The sequence below is a fragment of the Mustela nigripes genome, chromosome 4, assembly GCF_022355385.1.
Source record: "Mustela nigripes isolate SB6536 chromosome 4, MUSNIG.SB6536, whole genome shotgun sequence".
In the NCBI taxonomy this organism is placed as follows: Eukaryota; Metazoa; Chordata; class Mammalia; order Carnivora; family Mustelidae; genus Mustela; species Mustela nigripes.
Genome location: NC_081560.1, coordinates 158,367,451 through 158,389,947, shown reverse-complemented (window position 1 = coordinate 158,389,947; position 22,497 = coordinate 158,367,451). Strand labels below are relative to the sequence as shown.

The window sequence follows — 22,497 nt, the reverse complement described above, 5'->3', positions numbered from 1 at the left end:
TCTTGGATGTCTGCCTTGCATTGCGGGCACCTACAGGGGACACCCGGGGTGGAGACTCCCCGACATCCCATACCGATCCGGTTTCTCATCTACCACTTTAGGACGCCTGCAAAAGATGGTAGCGTCATTGATGCCCGAAGCTTCACTGAGACATCCTAATCCCAGCAGAAGCAGATATCTCGGGATGCCTTTCGGGTCTCTAGGGCTGAATTCACCGTTCCTTCCCACTGTGGAGGCCACCGTACCCCACCCCAGTCGGTCTACCTGGGTTGCTTCTCCAGTGTTTTGTGTCTGGCCCCCTGGGCTTTTGCGTCCCTGTCCCTACAGTGCAACCCAGGGGTTGGCAGGCAGTGGCAAGGGTGTTATATGTATTACAGAAGACAGTGAATTTCACGCATCACAGCTACGAACCCACAGTGGTCTACTTCAAGCAGTACAAAGGCAGCGTCTGTCCGGATCGGGGGATGCCTCAACCAAAGCCAGGGCGGCATCCCGAATGCCCTGCAGGGCTACGTTACGGCGCGCGACCCACAGCCACATTCCAGTTTTCAAGAAAGGGTTAGCTGTTCACCGCTCCTCTTTTAACTTCCAGGTTTTGGGGGGTTTTGTTGTTGTTGTTGTTGTGCCTGAAGAATTACCATGTTCTCCATGAAGTATTTTTTAAAATGTGAAGTACTTTAGGATTGAGATGGTCAAGAGAATAAAAGCTTATTATCTTTGTTTTGGTGACATTCCCCATTCTAGTAACTAGGGAGTAACAGTTTTTCCGAAGGAAGCAGTTGTTTCCAATCAGGAAGCTCTGAACAGATGCAACAGCAATGCAATTTCAACAACCTGCTCAACCTTTTTAATATTTCATCACAAAATCAAGAAATGTACATGTAATTCTTTACACTTATATCACAGAGTCAAGTGTAAGTTTCTTACAGGCATAAATCCTGAAAATGCAAAAAGGAATATTCAGCATAAATACAATGAAAAGAAACTTAGGATCAGGTTGATACCACCATTTGGACCACAGTAATTTACACAGAAGAAAATGTACATTCATTTTAGATTTTCCAGAGTTCATTTGGTTTGGCCTGTTTCCATACTGAGGATAGGTACTGAGAGCTGCTATTTGAAGAAAGTAACCTGACCCCTGTGGTAACGTCTGTGTGTAGGAACGTATCTACTTTAGCACAAGCAGCACCTGAAGTGGTTTACTCCAATCCCTTCCTGTCCTCTTTTAACTTGAACCAAACCAAACCAAATAAATCCTAAAATGAGGTCAACTACAAACAATATAGTTAGAAATATTAACCCTGCTAAACAGAAACAACATTGCAGCTTTAGAAAATCCAAACACCTTTTCTTCATATTCAAAACCATTAAATTAAACCACCCAAACAGAACAAATAATTCACATTCTTACTGAGTTAAATCAAGGTTGATTTCAGGGACCTTTAAAGATTTGTATATTTTTCCCTCGGAGTGTGCAGAATTGGAAAATTTAGTCCACTTAAATCATATTGAGATGAAAATAAAAATTAACAAGTTACAAAATGACAGTAAAGTACTCCCATGTCAGACATGATTACATTTCAAAACTGGATACTGATGAAAAAACCCAGAAAAGTCATTCAAGTCTGAATAGAAAAAAAATACTTAATATGTAGAGGCATATAAGATTTTTCTAATGTATTTACAACCAGTTTCATGTAAAATTTTTGACCTGATTTATGTATTACGTTTTGCCTTTTTTCCCTAAAAGTGAAAAAAATTAACGCCACACTTTCCCTATATAAAATAGTAACCAATTATTTAAAAATCCATACAAATGATATTTTTATTGTTTCTCTTTTAATTTCTCATCAATGTCTTTTTCCTACTGCATTTTTAAATTCTGCAAACAAATTACCGTATCATGACTCTTGTTAGAAAACAATGTTGAATCACAGATTTGATCTCACTGAGTGCAGTCCAAGTCTATGTGTGCTGGGACATACCATTCACCAAACTTCTTAGCTGTTTCACGACTGTCTCTATCAACTTCTGTTTGTCTCGATCATTCTTCCTGAACTGAGCAAATATATTGTTCTTTTTGCTAGTATCCTTCATCCTAGGAATATATATGAATGAAGAGGCTTGGTAAAGAGAAATTAAACGCTATGCTATCACAAGTAAAATATCTTGGCATGCTCTGAATTATCACACTAATCCTTATGCTTGAAAAATATACTTCAAAGAAAATAGGTACTAATAAAAGTTCAGAGCAACTACACAAAAATTAGCAGCTTTATTTTACATTCTATATGAAGTCGGGTTTTTGCATTAGTCTGTAAATCTAAAGTATGTTAAGTTTTCTAATATTGTTGTTCCACCAATGTATGCTAAAATACATACCCTCTGTGGACTCTGCAAATCATATTCATAGCAAGACAAGGTGAAAGAAAAATTAACATTAGAAAATTTAAAGCAGGGTTTTTTGTTGTTTTTTTTGGGGGGGGGTGGGTCTCAGCAGTGTTTCATGGCATGGTAAAATAAGTTTACATTTATTTTAAACAGTTTCTTTTGTCCTTTGAAATCAAATATATCACAGATATTTTGAAGTATAGGAAAATAATATACATTTTTAATTCAAAAATAGAAAATTTAGCAGTGATATGTAAAATGAAATATCATTAAGTGAAAAGAAAATCTACCATATAATGAAAGGGAAAAGTAACACCTAAACTTCTATTATTTTTAACTGGACGAGATGCACCAAAATTTTGTTTCACATCAACATAAACAGCAATCCCATAAAACAACACCAACATTACAATCAGCAAAGAAAGAGGCTTATGTTTTGGTTATTAAAATGGACTGAGCTTTTAAGCTCCACTTAGACATTTCTCTTTTGTTGAAAATCTCTAGTTGTTCAATCATCGCTAAATCACCAAATGCTATAATGTTATGCAAAAAAGTCTTCAGAATATACTCACTTCTCCAAAAGAGTCAGAGCTGTGTTTGGATTCACCCGAAGGTACTTAGAAGCTGGCTGTCCGTAATCAGCTAGATAAGTAGACCAATCCCAAACCATAAACAGGTCAAGGAGCTGAGAAAGATAGGGAAAATGTTAAACTTTTGACTATTTACCCATAGCTAATACATGCAGTATAGGCCACTCTTGATCCACTTTAATATGACCTGCTTCTTAGATTGAACAGAATAAGGAATTCATTTTTAAAATTTCATCACTAATTATACTTTATAACCAAAACAGCACATGTATCTTTATACTTTCGAAATAGCTAAAATTGTCAGGGGTTGCTTTTCTAATACAATACCTGACTGCATTCTCAAACAATTATAAAATAATGAAAACACTATTAATAGAATTATAGTAACACTTGTACCTGATGTATAGAGATCTCATCTTTACACAATATGCAGCCCATACTCCAATTTAATTAATAAGGGCTGGTGCTATTACCTGTTTGAAAAATTTCAAGGAACTTAAATTGAACCTTTTTTCTTAGAGGTTAAGTATGTTTACCTTTCAAAGAAGCCGTTTGTACCTAGACTTTTCCCAAAGTAATTTAAACCAAAAGCTCAGATAATCTCAATTAAGTGCATTAAACAACCTCTGCTGGATCCCCCCTGGTGATAGATCCTCAGCAGTATTATGAAATGAGGGCTTCAGGACTCAGCCTGTTAACTCTAGGCAATCATTCTGTATAAACAAACAACAACAAAAAGAAGCCCTCTTGTATTCCGTAGTGTTTTAAAATTGACTATTTGCTCTATAATCTCTAGTTAGAATTGTTGTCAAATATGGAAGTAATCTTTTAAAAGCAATGCCGTGCCTAAACCAAAGCACCAAACTCCTTATCCAACTTTAAAACCCTAATCTCCTTTAAGCCATTTAAAACCAACTTCCTATCCCTGTTTGAATTGTTTCAGAAAGCTAAATACTTTACTTACTACCTTCCTTCAGTTTTTATATTATTCTTTCTTTTTTTTCCTTTTCTTTTCTTTCTTCTTGTTTTAATTCACATTATAAGTAAGGGGTGTACTGGTTTTGCTTTCAACTGAAGGAAGCATTTGTATTTACTCCTAGGATATGTGAGCCAACCCAGGGACTCTGGGAGGGATAAAACTTCTGGGGGTAATTAAAACCTAAAAAGAGGTTACAAAAAACTACTTCTTTAGGAAGGTAATGGACTTGTCTGACTCTTTTCCCTTCCAATATACAACTTAGTAGAGATGTTCCCATCAAAGGGTGAAAGTTCCATAATGAAAAGAGTAACTACTAATATTAAAAGCCACTCTATTTTCTTTTGGACAATATTCTAGGCTGTATCAAAAGTTAAGATATTGGTACAGAAGCTAAACTGAAACAAAGCTAAAAGAATATACTGCCTGAAAAAGAAAGGTTAAAGTTTAAATTTATTTATTTAAACTTCTGTGTAATTCTTGACTGTTACTTAGCAACAAGCAACTTTCACACACACTGACCGTGAAAATGAATTTTGGCATAATATCTCCAGAATGTGATTTTATAATACATGTTTAAGAACCCTATAAAACAGCCATTCCCTTTGACTCAGTAATCCTAGTTCTAGGACTCAAACCTCAGGAAACAATAATAAAGGTAGAGAATAATGATCTTAACCTCAAAAATGCTGTGTTATCAAAAAACGATTAGTTTGAGGGGGAAAATAAAACCTGAAAGCAGCCCAAATCTCAGTACTGAGAGAATGGTTAAGTGGTGAGGTATATCTATCTGTAAGATGAATATTATGTAGTTATTAGAATCGATATTTACACAAAATTTTAAGTATCTTGGTAAGATGCTTGTGATAAACGTCCCTACTAAAATTACATAAACACCCATCAAAAAAGAATGGAAAAAAATTTTCGAGAATGTTAAGAATGTAACATTGTTATTTGTGTGGTGGGGTTATGGGTAACTGTTACTGAATTCTTCATTTACCTAATATTCCACAATGGCCAAGTATTAACTCTAGAGATAAAGATAAGGTTTATATATTTATATATTAAAATAAATTTCAATAATAAATGCTCCTCACACAGTTGTTAACAAAAGCCTCATTTTGAAGGATTCTTCTTTTAGGTGTAAGTGTGTGTTTGCACAAGTATGCATGGGCATGCGCACAGTCAGCAGAAAGTAACCACTTAATACGCTGGCTGTAATCTCCCTTTCTTTCTAAAAGGCATTAGCAACATGACCTTTGGGATTTGGAAGAGGAAGAGACCTTAAAATAAGTCTCTTTTTCCTCTTGGGCTGATCTACCCTCAGGTGGGAAAGGAGGAGTCCATTTAATGAATTTAAAACCTACACCAACTCCAACAGTGAATACAGAACTGGTTCCTCTGCCAAACAGCACAAAACAGACGCCTAGATAAAGAAATATTATGCTTATAATTTTCACATGTGGTCAGATACTCATATGCAAATCTCTTATCACTAGAAATTACAGGAACCATAAAATTTAACCTACCTGCCTACATGCAGACAAGTCTAATCTACATGCTTTTAAATTTACACTAATATTTTATAGAAATATACATTGTGCATTATTAACTTGTAGATATCTAGGGCTGCACATTCATGGTTAAGGAACTCATTGCCAATGTAGAAAAAAAGCCAACAATCTAGGTAAGATTCATTTATTCCTTCAACAAACTTTGACTGCCCACCTATAGCGTGCTGGCTACTGTGCCAGGCCAGAGATATAGTACTGAATGAGACAATAATCCTATGCTTCAAGAATTTACATTTTAGGGGCGCCCGGGTGGCTCAGTTGGTTGGATGACTGCCTTCAGCTCAGGTCATGATCCTGGAGTCCCGGGATCGAGTCCCACATTGGGCTCCCAGCTCCATGGGGAGTCTGCTTCTCCCTCTGACCTTCTCCTCGCTCATGTTCTCTCTCTCAAATAAATAAATAAAATATTTAAAAAAAAAATTTACATTTTAAGCGGGGAAAGTGGGGAAGCGACAGTTAACATGGAAACAAGTAATGTTTTGATGTTGACCTGAAGAAAGTATAAAGGAAAAAAAAACTATTCACACAACCCTAGAACTCTAAACTACAGTAATACATGAGGATGCTACGATAAATTTGTTTTTTAAATTCAAGTTTTTTTCAGATTCAAGTTTTAATTTAAGTTCCAGTTAGTTAACATACAGGGAAGATAACAATCAATTTATTTTATTTATTTTTAAAGATTTTATTTATTTATTTGAGAGAGAGAGACCACAAGCAGGAAGGAGGAGCAGAGGGAAAGACAAGCAAGCTCCCTGCTGAGCAGGGAGCCTGATGGGGCTCAATCCCAGGACCCTGAGATCATGACCTGAGTGGAAGGCAGACACTTAACTGACTGAGCCACCCGGGCATCCTGCTACAATCAATTTAATATTAAGACAGAAGCTACGGGCGCTCGGTGGCTCAGTGGGCTAAAGCCTCTGCCTTCGGTTCAGGTCATGATCCCAGCGTCCTGGGATGGAGCCCTGCATCGGGCTCTCTGCTCAGCAGGGAGCCTGCTTCCTGCTCTCTCCCTGCCTACTTGTGATCTCTGTCTGTCAAATAAATAAATAAAATCTTAAAAAAAAAAAAAAAGACAGAAGTTGCTGATTTCTATAGGAGCCACCGACTGCTTGCCCATTATTCTCAGCCCACGAACTCAGTGGCTGTAAACGTGAAAACCATTTCTGTTGTCTGTGCCCCAAAGGATGCATGGATACAGGTGCGGAGGAAATAATGGTCCAGGAAGCATACTGCTCTCCTATTCTGATTTCTCATTTCCATGTGTGTACAATTTTTCAAACGCATAATACTGCATTTGGTAAGTAAATAGAAACAAACTTCATAAAGCTAGGCAGGCAAACGCATAAAGTGTGTCCAACAGAGTGTAATCACTCAGTAGACATTCAAGAAATAACTTACTGATTGATGAAAACCATCCCAAGTTTACCAGGGGCTTTTCCCTAGGCTCTTCAGAGTATTAAAAAATGAGCACTCGGGGCGCCTGGGTGGCTCAGGCCTCAAGCCTCTGCCTTCCGCTCAGGTCATGATCCCAGGGTCCTAGGATCGAACCCCACATTGGGCTCTTTGCTCAGCAGGAAGCCTGCTTCCCCCTCTCTCTCAGCCTGCCTCTCTGCCTACTTGTGATCTCTGTCAAATAAATAAATAAAATCTCAAAAAAAAAAAAAGAAAAAAAAGAAAAAGATAAAAGAAAAAGAGCACCCTACAGACTTCTTTTGGCTTGAGCTCACAGCTCTCTGAAAAAGGCCAATGTGGCCTGTGGGCAAACTAGGGAAAGTGAATGCAGTCAACTGACTTCTTCTCAGGCTCCTTCTCTGGGGCACTGATAAAGAAAATAGATTCCATCATGATAAAGATTTGCATCTAATGTTAGTAAGAATTAAATGATTTTTAACATTTCTGAATGGTCTATCAGTGTCCCTCATCCGTAATTATTATAAGGTCCTATTCCACTTTTTAATTTTTATTTATTTTTAAAATTTTATTTATTTATTTGAGAGAGAGAGAGTTGAGAGAGTGCATGAGCCCGGAGGTGGTCAGAGGGAGAAGCAAATTCCCCGTGGAGCTGGGAGCCCAATGTGGGACTTGATTCCAGGACTCTGGGATCATGACCTGAGCCGAAGGCAGTCCTCCAACCAACTGAGCCACCCAGGTGCCCCTTCGTTCCACTTTTTTATTTTTATTTTTATTTTTTTATTTTTTAAAGATTTTATTTATTTATTTTACAGGCAGAGATCACAAGTAGGCAGAGAGGCAGGCAGAGAGAGAGAGAGAGGAGGAAGCAGGCTCCCTGCTGAGCAGAGAGCCCGATGTGGGACTCCATCCCAGGACCCTGGGATCATGACCTGAGCCCAAGGCAGAGGCTTTAACCCACTGAGCCACCCAGGCGCCCCTCGTTCCACTTTTTTAAATTAAAGTATTATCGCCATACAATATCCTATGGGTTTTCTTTTTTAAGATTTTATTTATTTATTTGACAGAAATCACAAGTAGATGGAGAGGAAGGCAGAGAGAGAGAGAGGGAGGCAGGCTCCCTGCTGAGCAGAGAGCCCAATGCGGGGCTCGATCCCAGGACCCCGAGACCACGACCCGAGCCAAAGGCAGGGGCTTAACCCACTGAGCAACCCAGGTGCCCCCCCCCTTTTTAAAAAGATTTTATTTATTTATTTGACAGAGACAGTGAGAGAGGGAACATAAGCAGGGGGAGCCAGAGAGGGAGAAGCAGGCTTCAGAAAGCCTGATGTGGAGCTTGATCCCAGGGCCCTGGGATCATGACCTGAGCTGAATGCAGACTGAGCCACCCAGGCACCCCTCAAACTGAAAAGCTTTTGCAAAGCAAAGGACACCATCAACAAAACAAAAAGGCAACCTACCTAATGGGTGAAGATACTTGCAAATCATAGATTTGATAAAGGATTAATATCCAGAATATATGAAAAACTTACACAATTGAATATCAGACACCCCCTAAACAATCTAGTTAAAAAATGGGCAAAAGACTTGAATAGACATTCTTCCAAAGAAGATACATAGGCAGCCAACAGGCACATGAAAAAATGCTAAACTTCACTAATTGTCAGGAAAACGCAAATCAGAATTACAATAAGATATCACCTCACACCTATGAGAATGGCTGTTCTCAAAAAGACAAAGAAATAAAAAGTCTTGGCAAGGATGTGGAGAAAAGGAAACCTTGTGCGCTGCTTGTAGGAATGTAAATTGGTACAGCCACCATGGACAGCAGTGTGGAGGTTCCTCAAAAAATTCAAAAGCTTTCCTCAAAAAAAAAAGCTTTTCAGTTTGATGTAATCCCATTTTTTCACATTTTAAACTACAGTTCTTTTGCGGTAGGGGGGATTATCAACAGAAGCTTTATTTCTTATTGCTTGAAGGATAACTGAAGGGTAGATGGAGCGAGGGAGTGAAGGATGGAGGGACGGCGGGAGAAGGAATCCTGCGAGGAGAAGGGGCTGCACTGGAGAAGATGAGAAGCGCTTATGGGGTAAAGGGGCAACTGGAAGATAGGAGATGCTGAATGGAGGAGTAAGGAAACTGACAGGGGGCATAAAATTCAGAAACAGCCACGGGCGCAGAGTGGTGGTAGTGAGTTAAAGTACAGTTCTACTGAAGTAAAAGATGTAACGCAAAACTAGGACATTATTCTTGGGTCCTACATAACCTTATGCCAGGCCACAGTGATGCAATGAGCCCATTATATAGGCTGCTACCCATGCCTGCTTTGACCAAAAAGCATGATTCCTGATCTTTGGAATAGCTGAAAAAGAACATGCCTATTCTGGAGCCAGAGTGTGATAGAAAGGGAGGAGGAAACTGGAGTAGTGCCAGAAAAAAACTCACCTTCACTTGCACACAGTTATAGCCTTGGGGTCTATCTCTCACATTTAGTCAGGTTTCACAGGATGCACTATATCTTTACCATTAAAACCCAAGTTATGGAAAACCTCACTTCTCTTCCTTGAGCTTTGCTCCCTTTCAGATGGCAGTACACAAATAATACATTTGCTATTAATTACACAAAATCTCTCTCAGTCTTGTAAATAAATAGTAAGACACAGTCTCAACAGGTGAACTTATTAACATATATACCTGATATTCAAAGATGTAGATCTCAAACAAGAACAAAAAAAAAAAGTTCCCTAGATTACTCAAAAGCAATTTTACAATTACTTATTAAAGGATAAAGTCAGGCATATTATAATGAAAATTGGTATTAAGGTCTATAAAAGAGTTTGTTCCAATAGTCAAGTAAAATAATTCTACCTTAAATCCTTTTGGGAAGTAAGCAAAGTATGGATCATACAAAAATGAAGAGCAAAATAAGAAGCCTCAGTTCTATCTCATCACGATTTATAAGATTATCTAAAATTAGTATCTTAACTTCTTTTTTCACCAAGGGTTCAAAAATACCTTTTATAATTAATCTGATAACATAAAGTAGACTTATGCCAATATCTGTGAGTTGTAAGTTTCACTTCCTCAGCATTCCGTGTGTGTGTGTGTGTGTGTGTGTGTGTGTGTCCAGCAAACAAAAAGATTTAGCTTAAGGAAAGATATGGTTGCATGGGTGGTCCCATTTATATGCTCAAAATAGTTGAATCGCTTCAGAATCACTGAAGAATTCGTTTGTGTCTACGCATCTGGCTTGCTGACAGTTTCTCATCCTAAGTCTCACTCCTAGTCTCCACCCAAGAAACTTTGGGGTCTCGGACCTGTTGAGATCACTTTGTGCAATTGACACAATGAATCTAGGCTGACTTAAAACCATTCTATGGAACTCTTGAAGTGACTTTTTGCCTTTGTAAAAGTGAACCCAGAGTGCCAGGTCATTTTTTCCTTGAATCTGGTTTAGCTTTCTTTGTTTTGAGTCTTTTGGGTTTTGCTTTTGAAGCACCTCAGGGGCAGTGACCCAAGACAGAAGATAAATAAAGCTAAGCCAACCTCAAGAGAAAAGCAATTGGGGATACCAGGTTTGCTTTTGTAAATGTGAACAGTGACCTGGGGGCTCAGGGTCAACCTTAGTCCCCCAAATTCCCTTTTCCAAACACCAAATCCACCTGGGACTTCAGAGTTCCTTTGCAGATTCCAAAAGTAAAGCAGATCATTTTTCCTCTCCCTCCAAAACACAAAGCCTATGAAAGGGTTCCTAGAGGGCATCAGAGATTTAAACAGCAACGAAAATCCTAAACCATAATACAGTTTTAACGAAGAAATATGAGCAATTAGGCACTAGAGATTCAAGAAAAATGGGTCTTACTAAATTAGTCCGAATGGGAGAAAATACAAGTCCTTTTCCTAGTAGATGTTGAAATCAAATGACGAGCTCGGTATGATTTTTAAAGCTCTTGGCTTTACTACCTTTCCAACTATCTCAAAACACCACATATGAAAAACTCCACATGAAGCACAGAAGAGAAGTTTAAGTAGCAGCCAGAAAGGGCCTAGCCAAAAACTGTAAAGAAACAGTACTGTGCCTCCACTCACCTCACTTTTTGCCCTCAGGTGTTAATTGCCCTCGAGCTGCCTCAAGCTCTCTGATACAACTGACCCCTAACCCACGCCTACCCTCTTCAAATGTCCCATTTGCCACACCTGTTTTCAGCCAGCCTTTCCACTCCCACCTACGCAGAACCAGGAGCAAACTCTGGGTAGAGCACTCTCTAGAGACTGTTTAAAGGCATCGATCTCTTTAGGTCACTTCACTAGGGTGAACTGCACACAGCAGAAGTAGAATGTTCTCAAGGTATTTTTGATGGTAAGCTATATAGTACTTCTAGATTAGATAAGTTCGGAATTTGGAAAAAGAGGCAAAAATTGGAATTTACAGGGGGCGCCTGTTTGGCTCAGTGGGTTGAAGCCTCTGCCTTCAGCTCAGGTCATGGTCCCAGGGTCCTGGGATCGAGCCCCGCATCAGGCTCTCTGCTCAGCAGAGAGCCTGCTTCCCCCCTCTCTCTGCCTGCCTCTGTGCCTACTTGTGATCTCTGTCTGTCAAATAAATAAATAAAATCTTTTTAAAAAATGGAATTTACATAATCAGATTTAAACACACTCACATTTGCTTTATCTTTAATTTTTGGTCACTATTGTGGCTAAAATGGCATACAAATACATACATACATATGATTTATGGGGTTAATTTCTTTATTAAAATTAATTTTACCAAGTAATACATGGTTAACAATCATATAGAGCCTATCATAAAAACCAACAGTCCCCTGACCCACCCTTCCCATTCTTTGAAGCAATCACATGAACTCCTTCTGTTTAGTTCAGTGTCTCTAAATACACTTACTTTTCTAATTTTTGATTTATCAGCTTACAGCTATCACATATGACAGTTTACCTTACTTATACAGCCTTCCTATTTTTGAAAGCTATTACAACTGTTCTCTATTTTTGCTTTTATAACTTTAATATAATTAAACTGCTATTTCTTGTTCTGTTAGTTTTATAAAAATTTTTAGGACAGGTTTTGAGATGCATTTCACATACTATTCATCCATTTCAAGTATACAAATCAATGGTTTTGAGTATATTCACAGTGTTATGCAACCATCTTAAACAACTTTAGAACATTTTTATCACCCCATACCACTAGCAGTCACTCTACCAACAGGAATCATATAACCTGTGGTCTTTTATAACAAGTTTCTGTCAATTAGCATGATGTTTTCAAGGGTCGTCCATGTTGTAGCATGCGTCAGTACTTCACTCCTTTTTATGGCCAAATAATATTCTATTATATGTATATGACACATTTGTTCATCCATTCCACATTTAATGTACATTTGGATTATTTCCATTTTTCAGCTATTATGAATGACAATGCTGTGAACATTCATGTACAAGTTTTTGTGTGGATATATGTTTTTATTTTTCTTGAGTATATAGTTGGCAGTAGAATTTGTTACATAAACTTTTTTTTTTTTTTTGAGATTTTATTTATTTATTTGAAAGACAGGGAGCCTGATGCAGGCTCAATCCCAGGACCCTGAGATCACGAACTGAGCGGAAGGCAGCAGCTTAACCCACCGAGCCACCCAGGTGTCCCACATAAACTTTTAATTAAGAGGCTCTTTCGTGGCGCGTAAGTGGCTCAGTGGATTAAGCCTCTGCCTTTGGCTCAGGTCATGATCTCAGGGTTCTGGGATCAGACCCCACTTTGGGCTCCCCACACAGCGGGGAGCCTGTCCACCAGCCCCCCGCCCCGTTCTGCCACCTGCCTTTCTGTCTACTTGTGATATCTGTCAAATAAATAAAATCTTTAAAAAAAAAAAAGAGGCTCTTTTGACTCTCCATTTAATAATATAAGAAATTAACATTTTATATGGTTGAGTTTTAAAGTAATTCTTTGGCAATGGGGTTTTAAATTATTTATATTATATATTTAAACCCAAATAACAATAAATATTTAAGTAAAGTTCCTAAAAGTTCTTTATAAATACTGAAAGATTTTAATGAAATTATTAACAAGAATTTTTCTAGCCTCTATTTCTGAAAAGCAAAATTTCTCTAATTACCCAAAACAGGAAAGAAAATTTCAGGTAGTTTCCTCAGGTACATTTACCTCAAATAGTTGAGTATAATTTTAGTACCTTTACAAATGTACTTGGCTTGTTTTTCTTCTGTCATGAGAATACCTAATTCAGCTTCCTGATTAAAAAATGTGGCCTACATATTGAAAAACAGCATTTACCTAATTACCCAAACTAGAAATCTGCATTCAGCCTGTTTTGGTTGAGATTGGCAGGTGCCCTGTTTGTCTGTTAGTTTTTAAGCAGGCTCCATGTCCAGTATGGAGCCCAATCTAAGGCTTGAACTGAGATCAAGACCTGAACTGAGATCAAGAGTTGCACGTTCAACAAACTGAGCCATTCAGGCAACCTATTATTCAGTCTGTTTTGACTCCTCTCTTTCACAGCTCTGGCATCTAACTTATTGCCAAATTTTGCCAATTTAACCTCCTAAATATTTCTTGAATTCACTTGCTTCATACTTTCCACCCCTACTACTACTATAATCCTAGTTCAGATATCACAACCTCTACCCTAGGGCCTTTTGTGTCACCTATCCTCCCTTGCCTCTGCCTTCTAACACCCCAGATCCATCAATCTTCACACCGCTGCTAGAGAGATCCAGCTAAAATACAAATGCGATCACACCACTCACTAACTTAAAACAGTCAATGGCGTCCCAACTTCTTCAAGATAAAGATCAACTTCTTTACCATGAAATGCAAAGCAATCTTGCCCCTAATTGAGGTTGTTGGGGAGAAAGAATTTACTCTGCCCTTCAAGATTTTTCTAACTGGACTAAGAATCAAATTGCAATGAGACAGATTAAGTGAAGAAAATTAAATTTAATAGCTTACCTATGGAGAATCTACACAGACATGGGAATTCCATAGACAATGAGGCAACATGAAGCTTATATGAACTAGAGACAGCAGTAGGGTCTGAGGATACAAAGGGAAGAAGGACCATTATCAGGAAAGTACAAGGAGATGTTTGGAAAACAAAGGTTGCCCTATTATGCAGAGAAGATTCTTACGTAAAAGGGAGTCTCCATTACTAGTTCTCTTCCTGGTACAAGCAGACAGTTGAGGGGGAGGTAAGGAGTGTTACCTCTATCTGCTGGGTTTTGATTGCTTTTAATAAAAAAAAAATGTTCATGCCAATGTGGTCCATCTTGGGGTGGCCAACCCTTGGCCCCAACAAGTTCATCCTTTTGGCAGCTTCTCCTGCCTTGTAATTTAAGCTCCTAAACAAGGAATTCTCTTAAAAACCACGAAGATCCCCAGGAGATTGCTCATTTTCTTTTTCTCTGTGTGGAGTCCCCTTCCCCTCCTTCATCATCCATGTAACTCTTATTTATTCCATAAAATTTAAATTTCTTAAAATTTAAATCCTGCCTCTCTCAAGAAGCCCCCCAGGGCTTGGGATGGGTTTTCTATTCTTTTCATGTCCTCAGAGCACCTGCCACATCTCTATCACAGGATTTTTCACAGCATATTGATGTGTCTGTCCTCCCATTAAGGAATTACATAACAATTCCTTTTGTAGTCTGGGTGATTCATGGCTATTTCAGCCCAGTCTCTTTCCAATATCCCAACAGCTGAAGTGCCTTTACTTCCTCCTAATATACACTGTAAGTGCCTCAACACTGGGAGTTTGTGTTGCTTTCATCTGTATCCTCACATTTGGCCCAGTACCTGGTATATACTAGGCACCAAGTAAATATATGTTAAGATGAAATGTATATGTTATCTTGTGACACAGAATTTTGTAAGTCTAATCTGAACTCACATCTTATATACTAATAATTAGCTATGTTATTTACTTTAATGTGAACTATTAATAATAAAAACATCTCTGGGGGCACCTGGGTGGCTCAGTGGGTTAAGCCCCTGCCTTCAGCTCAGGTCATGATCTCAGGGTCCCGAGATCAAACCCTGCATTGGGCTCCCTGCTTAGCGGTGAGCCTGCTTCCCCTTCTCTCTCTGCCTGCCTCTCTGCTACTTGAGATCTCTGTCAAATAAATAAATAAAATCTTTAAAAGAATATCTCTGAATTTTTATTATCACCTTATAATTATTCTGATAGCTAGTCTATTTATTGACTGATTAATCTGTGCTATAGAATACACTAAAAATATTTCACAACCACAGTTCTGCTCCTGAGATTACCTTTTGTAAACCAGTGATGCCACCATCAAACATGTTAAATAAACATTCCCATGTCATACATTCAATTTTCTGCCCAGATTCATTACATCATCTGCCACACTTATGTAACAAGTGGTTTATGTAATTACTTCACCAATAAAGCTCTTACTTCCAATACTCAGAAAATCAAACCGTGAATCTCATGATGAGAGGTGTTCACTAGACTTTTGATTCTCTCTGTAAGTCATTTTGCTTTAAAGTTTTATTAATTTAAGTAATCTCTACACCCGACTTAGGGCTTAAACTCACAACCTTGAGATCAAGAACTGCATGCCATACAGACTGAGCCAGCCAGGTGCTCCATAGAAAGAATTTTATTCTTTTTTTTTTTTTAAAGATTTTATTTATTCACTTGACAGAAACATATCGAGAAAGGGAACACAAGCAGGGGGAGCAGAAGAGGGAGAAGCAGGCTTCCTGCTGAGCAGGGAGCCCAATGCAGGGCTTGATCCCAGGACCCTGGGATCATGACATGAGCGGAAGGCAGATGCCTAATGACCAAGCCACCCAGGCGCCTGAGAATTTCTTTTTATTTATTTTTTTCTTTTTTTTAAGATTATTTATTTATTTATTTGATAGACAGAGATCACAAGTGGGCAGAGGGGTAGTCAGAGAGAGAGGAGAAAAAAACTAAAGACAGGAAAAATAATTAGGAGACTGTTGTGATAAACTTGAAATATATTGGGATAAACAAATAGGTCATTAGGATAGAGAGAGGAGGATGGATAGGTAGTAGACAGGTAGTTAGGTTGAAAGAAGAAGATGGGTTTGAGAAATATTAAGAAGAAAATTCCCTAGGCCATGATGATTAAATGTGGGACATGGCAGAGTGATGCCATCAACCAAAACAGAGAATATGAAAAGACCTGATTAGAGAATGAGGGAAGATGATGTGTTGACAGCTTTGGCCACATAGGATGTGGGACACATATCCCAGTGGGAATGTCTACCCAGCAACTGCATAAATATCTAGGGCATACAGCATTTGTGCCAAAGATCAGATGGAGAATGGATGAGTTCACTATGGTCGAGTGTATACAGAACAGCATTCTAGGACAGAAACCTCAGGGATACCAACATTTAGGGGGCAGGAAAAGGAAGCTACAGAAAAGACATAAAAAGAACATTAAGACAGTAAAGACTTTGAAGAAGAGGTTTTTTGTGTTTTGGGCTTTTTTAAAAAGATTTTTTTCTTTGACAGAGAGGGAAGACAACAAGGGTAGCAGCAGAGAGAGAGAGAAGCAGGCTCTCCGCTGAGCAGGGAGCCCAATGTGGGGTTCAATCCCAGGATTCTGGGTTCATGATTTGAGCTGAAGGCAGACACTTAACCAACTGAGCCAGCCAGGTGCCCCAAAGAAGGGAGAATTATATATATTATATTATATAATATAATATATAATATAATAACAATATTATATTATTATACAGCAGAAAGAACCAATAAAGTAAGGGATAAATAGTTCTTCTGGCCCTCCCCAGTGACCTAAGTGAATGCTGTTTGAGCACTGTGGCAAAGCAGAGAGTAGATTGGGGAATGAAGGAGATATGAGGAAATAAGGAAACAATCATAAAAAATTCTTCTAAGGAATGAGGATACAAAGGAGGAACAAAGAAGAGATTGTAAATGTTAGAATGAAACTAGAGAAGATATCTCCCTGCCTGCCCTCTCTCTGTCTCTCTCTCAGGTAGGTTAGATTTTGAATATGTTTTTAGGCTAAGGTATTTAGGGAAAGGATAAAACAGAGGAAACACAGATGAATAATGAAACAAGTCCCATAGAAACATGAGGTCGTGCGCACTGGAAGATGAGAGAACTGTGAGCAAAATGGCTACCTATTACATGAGTCTGAGGAAGGAAAATGAGAATGCATGTGAATATAGACAAAGTGTTCGGTTGCAAAAGCAACAGTGAAGAGCACCTGGCTGGCTTAGTTGGGGGAGCATGTGGCTCTTCATCTCAGGTTGTGAGCCCCACTTGGATGTAGAGGTGATTTTAAAAAAATCTTTTGGAGCACCTGGGTAGCTCAGTCTGTCTTCGGTTCAGGTCATGATCTCAGGGTCCTGGGATTGAGCCCAGGCTCTCTGCTCAGCAGGGAGCCTACTTCTCCCTCTCCCTCTGTCCCCTGCTCATGTTTGCTCTCTCACTCTCTATCTCAATAAATAAAATCTTAAAAAAAAAAAAGTCTTTTTTTAAAACAAAAAAAAAACAGTGAAATATTGGTAGTGACAGAGAGGAATGAAGGAGGCTCAAGGGGCCATCTACTCACTCAAGAGGAGATGAACAATGGTCTACAAATGGAAATGGGGATGAGGAGAACAGGATCTCTCATTCACTCTGTGTAGCCCGTGAAAGAGTGCTTAGCTCCCATTAGAGGGCTTCTTGGTTAGGGTACCTGCACAATTCTAAGATGGGAGGGGAAGAAAACATTCTGCCACAGCACTGAAGCCATAGGACCATTTACCTTGCAATGTCTTCAGATGGCACACCCTAAGATGAGTAGAAGTGAAAAGACACAGAGTAAACAAAACAAGGAGTGAATGAGACAGCAAAAAGGTCGGGCAGCCAGAATGAGTGGAGTAAGATGTGGAAAGAGTAGGGAGAAAGTACCTCAGTTGGATGAGTAATCAAACATTTTAATCTTCTGGAAACACCAGATCTCAGGAAGAAATGATAAAGGCTGTCATGAGGTTTTTCAAAAGGGCAAAGAAGCTTCTATTTGAACGTGCACTTCTAAAGACATTAGGAGCAGCAGCAAGGGCCCTGGTTAAAGGGATAGTTTATAGGAGGTTTGGTTAGATTTCCTTAAGCACCTTCCAACTCTCAAATCTTAGGATTTCATAACCATGAAAATCACTGAATCAAAAACTGAAGGTAACTGAAAGATGATCTGAAAATTAAGAAAACATAAGCAAGTCAAAGAAAGAACTATAAACTGTAAAACACTCTTGGGACCAAACTGTCACTTACTATTAAGTACTAAAGCATTGGAATATATTCCTAAGAAGGAAGTTCAGGAAAAAATATTATAAATTATTCTTAAATCAAATAATCCCTTCAGCAATTTCATCCTTTCAATATATATTAGTAAAAATTTTCATGATGACACATATCCACTTGGCTCTTAAAAGGTCACTACTGAACAAAACCCCACTAAATTTCTTTTAGTGTATGGTCTTAGAGATACAGGACATGGAATGAACCCCTCTGGAATGCTACCTGGGTGTCAACAGGATTCGGTTCTCTCAGTCATCTAAATATGAGGACGGGTGGCTCTATTGGTCCCCAAAGTTTCACTCCTCAAGCATGGAGTATGTACATGTACTGAGTTTTGGGGTATGTTTGTTTCTACTTTCCAACCAACTTATGAGTCTTCAAGGGCATAGATAATAGCTCCTACTTCTCCCTTGGATACTCAATAAAAACTTGTTGAACTGAACTAAATTGTATTTCATAGACCACTCTGAGAAGCTGAAGTTTAAGGACTGTGTCTTTTCTGCAACAAAAAGAAAATCAGAGAGATTAATGCATAAGAAAAAGCTTCTAATTTAAACCACTGCAAAAGCTTTGCATAAATATTGAGTTTGTGACCCTGTCACACAGAGATTACCTTCAAGGGACCCTGAGAGACTGACAGAGTCTACACAAAGTTCACTAATCACCTACTGTTAATTTTTCCTTATCTCCATTTCAGCCATTAGTTGTATTTGTATACAATTTTTCACTTGAACATCTCATTCCAGGGAAGTATAGGCTTTTCTATACTTTATAAAAGGGAAACTGAGCTCTAGAGAGATTAATGTGTCTTGTTCAAATTTATATGTAAAGTAGGATTAGGATCTAATTTCCTCAATTTATAAGCCAAGTGCTTAAAACAACCAGATTAGGATGGCTTCATTTATACAAGATTTCCTTTTATTTTTATGTATAATCAATCTACTTTCAAAAAGAGTTCTTGGCAAAGTTTTTTAGAACACTCTTTTAAGATTCACACTTGAGGCAGTGGGGTGCCTGGGTGGCTCAGTGAGTTAAAGTCTCTGCCTTTGGCTCAGGTCATAATCCCAGGGTCTTGGGATCAAGTCCTGCATCCAGCTTTCTGCTCAGCGGGGAGCCTGCTTCCCCTCTCTCTCTCTCTGTCTGCCTCTCTGCCTACTTGAGATCTCTGTCAAACATAATAAAATCTTAAAAAAAAAAAGATTCATACTTGATATGGCAAATATTAAAAAGGCAATCTAGGGAATTTTGTCTTATACAGCAAAAAAGATCATAATAGTGAGTATGCTGGTTCTGGTTAGAATACTCATTAGTTGCTAAAGAGTACAATAATTATTGCTGTTTTTTGACAAAGCAATTAAATATTTAAAGTTCTCATAATCTATCCTCCCAACTCAAAGAAATCTATAATAAAAAAAAAATGTTTCCATTCAAAAAAAGAAAACTATTATTAGGGAAAAACATTTCTTATACATGAATAATAGGGAGTTTGGCAAAAATGTGAAATTAATGTTGAGAAAAGAATAAAGTTCCCTGTTGAATACTGGCAATACTGAGTTTATATCTAATAATTAGTTTAAAGGGTATATATTGATAAAGGCCAGCTAGCAATATCCTTTATTGCTGGTAGACTATACTAAAAGTTTTAACCATCCCTTTCAGTGAAAAAATTAGAATACTGATGATTAAAAACATTTAAATTTGGGACTGCCTCTCTTTACATTATACACCAGCTTATAACTCCCAGTCAATGGAGATAAAGATTTACTCCTTGTTTAACATACTAAAATTTACCTCATAACAAATCACAACATAATCATGTTTATATTATAAATAAAAAAATTTCCTATTTGCCCAACTACACACTTAGATGAATAAATTATTCTCGTAAATCTGTTACTTTTGTTTATAGTCACATTACTATGTACTTCTCTTAAAAAACATTCTGACTGGTACAATTTTTTGGAGTGTTAAGTAATTCCACTTTTAAAGGCCTACAGAGGGGCGCCTGGGTGGCTCAGTGGGTTAAAGCCTCTGCCTTCGGCTCAGGTCATGATCCCAGGGTTCTGGGATCGAGTCCCACATCAGGCTGTCTGCTCCGCAGGGAGCCTGCTTCCTCTTCTCTCTCTCTCTCTCTGCCTGCCTCTCTGCCTACTTGTGATCTCTATCTGTCAAATAAATAAAATCTTAAAAAAAAAAAAGGGCCTAAAGAAATACTTATACAAGTGCTCAATATATATGTATAAAGATACTAACTGCAGCATTGTGTAGAAAAACTGGAGAGTCCATAGATGTCCAACAAAAGGGCGTTTATTTAATAAATTATGGCGTATTTATACTAGAGAACATTATGAAGAAATGAAAAATCTGTATTTATCAATACAAAATCATGTAGTATAAAATGTAGCTTATAGCATAAATGACCCTTATTCCCCAAAAGCAAAAAATTCTACACATGTGCACACAAGTAGGTGCCTTTGTGTGTGTTTAAATGTACATTTTAGGGGTGCCTGGGTGGCTCAGTGAGTTAAAGTCTCTGCCTTTGGCTCAGGTCATAATCCCAGAGTTCTGGGATCAAGCCCTACATCCAGCTTTCTGCTCAGCAGGTAGCCTGCTTCCTCCTCTCTCTCTGCCTGCCTCTCTACCTATTTGTGATCTCTGTCTGTCAAATAAATAAATAAAATATTTTTTAAAAAAATAAATGTACATTTTATTATTTTTTTTGTTTTTTATTATTTTTTCAGTAAACTCTACACCCAGCGTGGGGCTTGAATTCATGACCTCAAGGATCCAGAGTCGCATGCTCTATCAACTGAGCCAGCCAGGCACCACTAAGTGTACCTTTCAAAAGATCTTCAGGGGGTGTCTGGATGGCTCAGTAGGTTAAAGCCTCTGCCTTCAGCTCGGGTCCTGATCCCAGGGTCGTGGGATCGAGCCCTGCATCGGGATCTCTGCTCAACGGGGAGCCTGCTTCCTCCTCTCTCTCTGCCTGCCTCTCTGCCTGCTTGTGATCTCTGTCTGTCAAATAAATAAAATCTTAAAAAAAAAAATCTTCAGGTAACACAATGATGACTGAGAAATTGAAGAAGACAAAAAAATGAGAGCTTTCTCTTTATACATATTTACATGTTCGACTTTTTGTTATAGACAGTGAACATGCAATATCATTTTCCTGATTTTGATAACTGCAGATAGCTATATAAAAGTCATTGTTGGGGGGGGGAAGCTGGGTAAAGTATACATGGGACCTCATGGAACTATATTTGTAACTTCCTGTGAGTCTGTAAATATTTTAAATAAAAAAAGCAGTGAGCATGTATTATTTTTTTAACTGTTACGGTGTTTGTCTGCTTTTTTGTTTTTCTGGTTTTCAAAAAATCATTTCAGAAGGTAAGTTTCCAAACTACAAAACAGCTCTAACCTTTACTCTCACAATAATCACAAAAATCTGTGAGTTCAAAAATTTATACCAATAACTGGAAGTATGAGCATAAGTCACATATGTAGTTAAGCACATCAACTGTAAACCTCCAGAATTATGACACTGGAACAAAAAGTACAAAAAGGCAAAAGTCATTTAGGATCAGACTAATCCTTCATAATCTAAGCTCTTGCAAAGGGCAGCATACTTTTCTAATATCTGGACCTTAAGGTAAAGTTTGTGAGATGTCTGGTCTTGTTATATTCAGCAGTAAACCCAAATACATCTTCCTTTAATTCTTTGGCACTTCAAATGAATTTAGGATTGTCTAAGGGAAAAAAGGCTTGCTGGAGGAGTTGTGTGAACAAGCTTGTTGTCCTGCTACTATATCTAGTTAAGCATTCGGATACTACAACTTTGGCAAATCCCATTAATACTTTAAGAAGTCAAAGACTTTAAAACTTCTAAAGAAAGTTCCTGTGAAGTAGTCACAGGGGCAAGTTTAAGCAAGCAGAGTGTGTATACAATAGAGTAACAAATATAACGCAAACAAAAGAAGATTTGTTTAATTATAGTGGAAATAATTGTTATTTAAAAATGCCTCCTTCCTCATCATAAAAGAACAAACTGGACTAGTGGCAAAAGAATTGTATGTTATGATGCCTTAAGATTAGAAACAGAAGACAGAAATTTCAAAGTAAAGTCTTGGCAGACGCCCAGTCTCCACAGAAGGAATTATGGCCAAACAATTCCTTCGTAACTTACAAGTCTTGTTCATGTCCCTTTAGGTAGACTCCAAAGTTGTTCA

General features: G+C 38.1%; 1 protein-coding gene across 1 annotated transcript in view; it reads right to left on the bottom strand.

Moving 5' to 3' along the window:
• Window positions 1–819: 819 nt before the first annotated feature.
• Window positions 820–22,497, bottom strand: part of EXOC6 (exocyst complex component 6) — a 225,857-nt gene continuing 204,179 nt past the window's right edge. The window contains exons 21-22 of the mRNA XM_059397700.1: window positions 2,967–3,079; window positions 820–2,101 (exon numbers count right to left, since the gene is read on the bottom strand). Of these exons, the coding sequence (XP_059253683.1) occupies window positions 1,969–2,101; window positions 2,967–3,079 (246 nt within the window). The 3' untranslated portion in view covers window positions 820–1,968. The remainder of the gene's footprint in view (window positions 2,102–2,966; window positions 3,080–22,497) is intronic.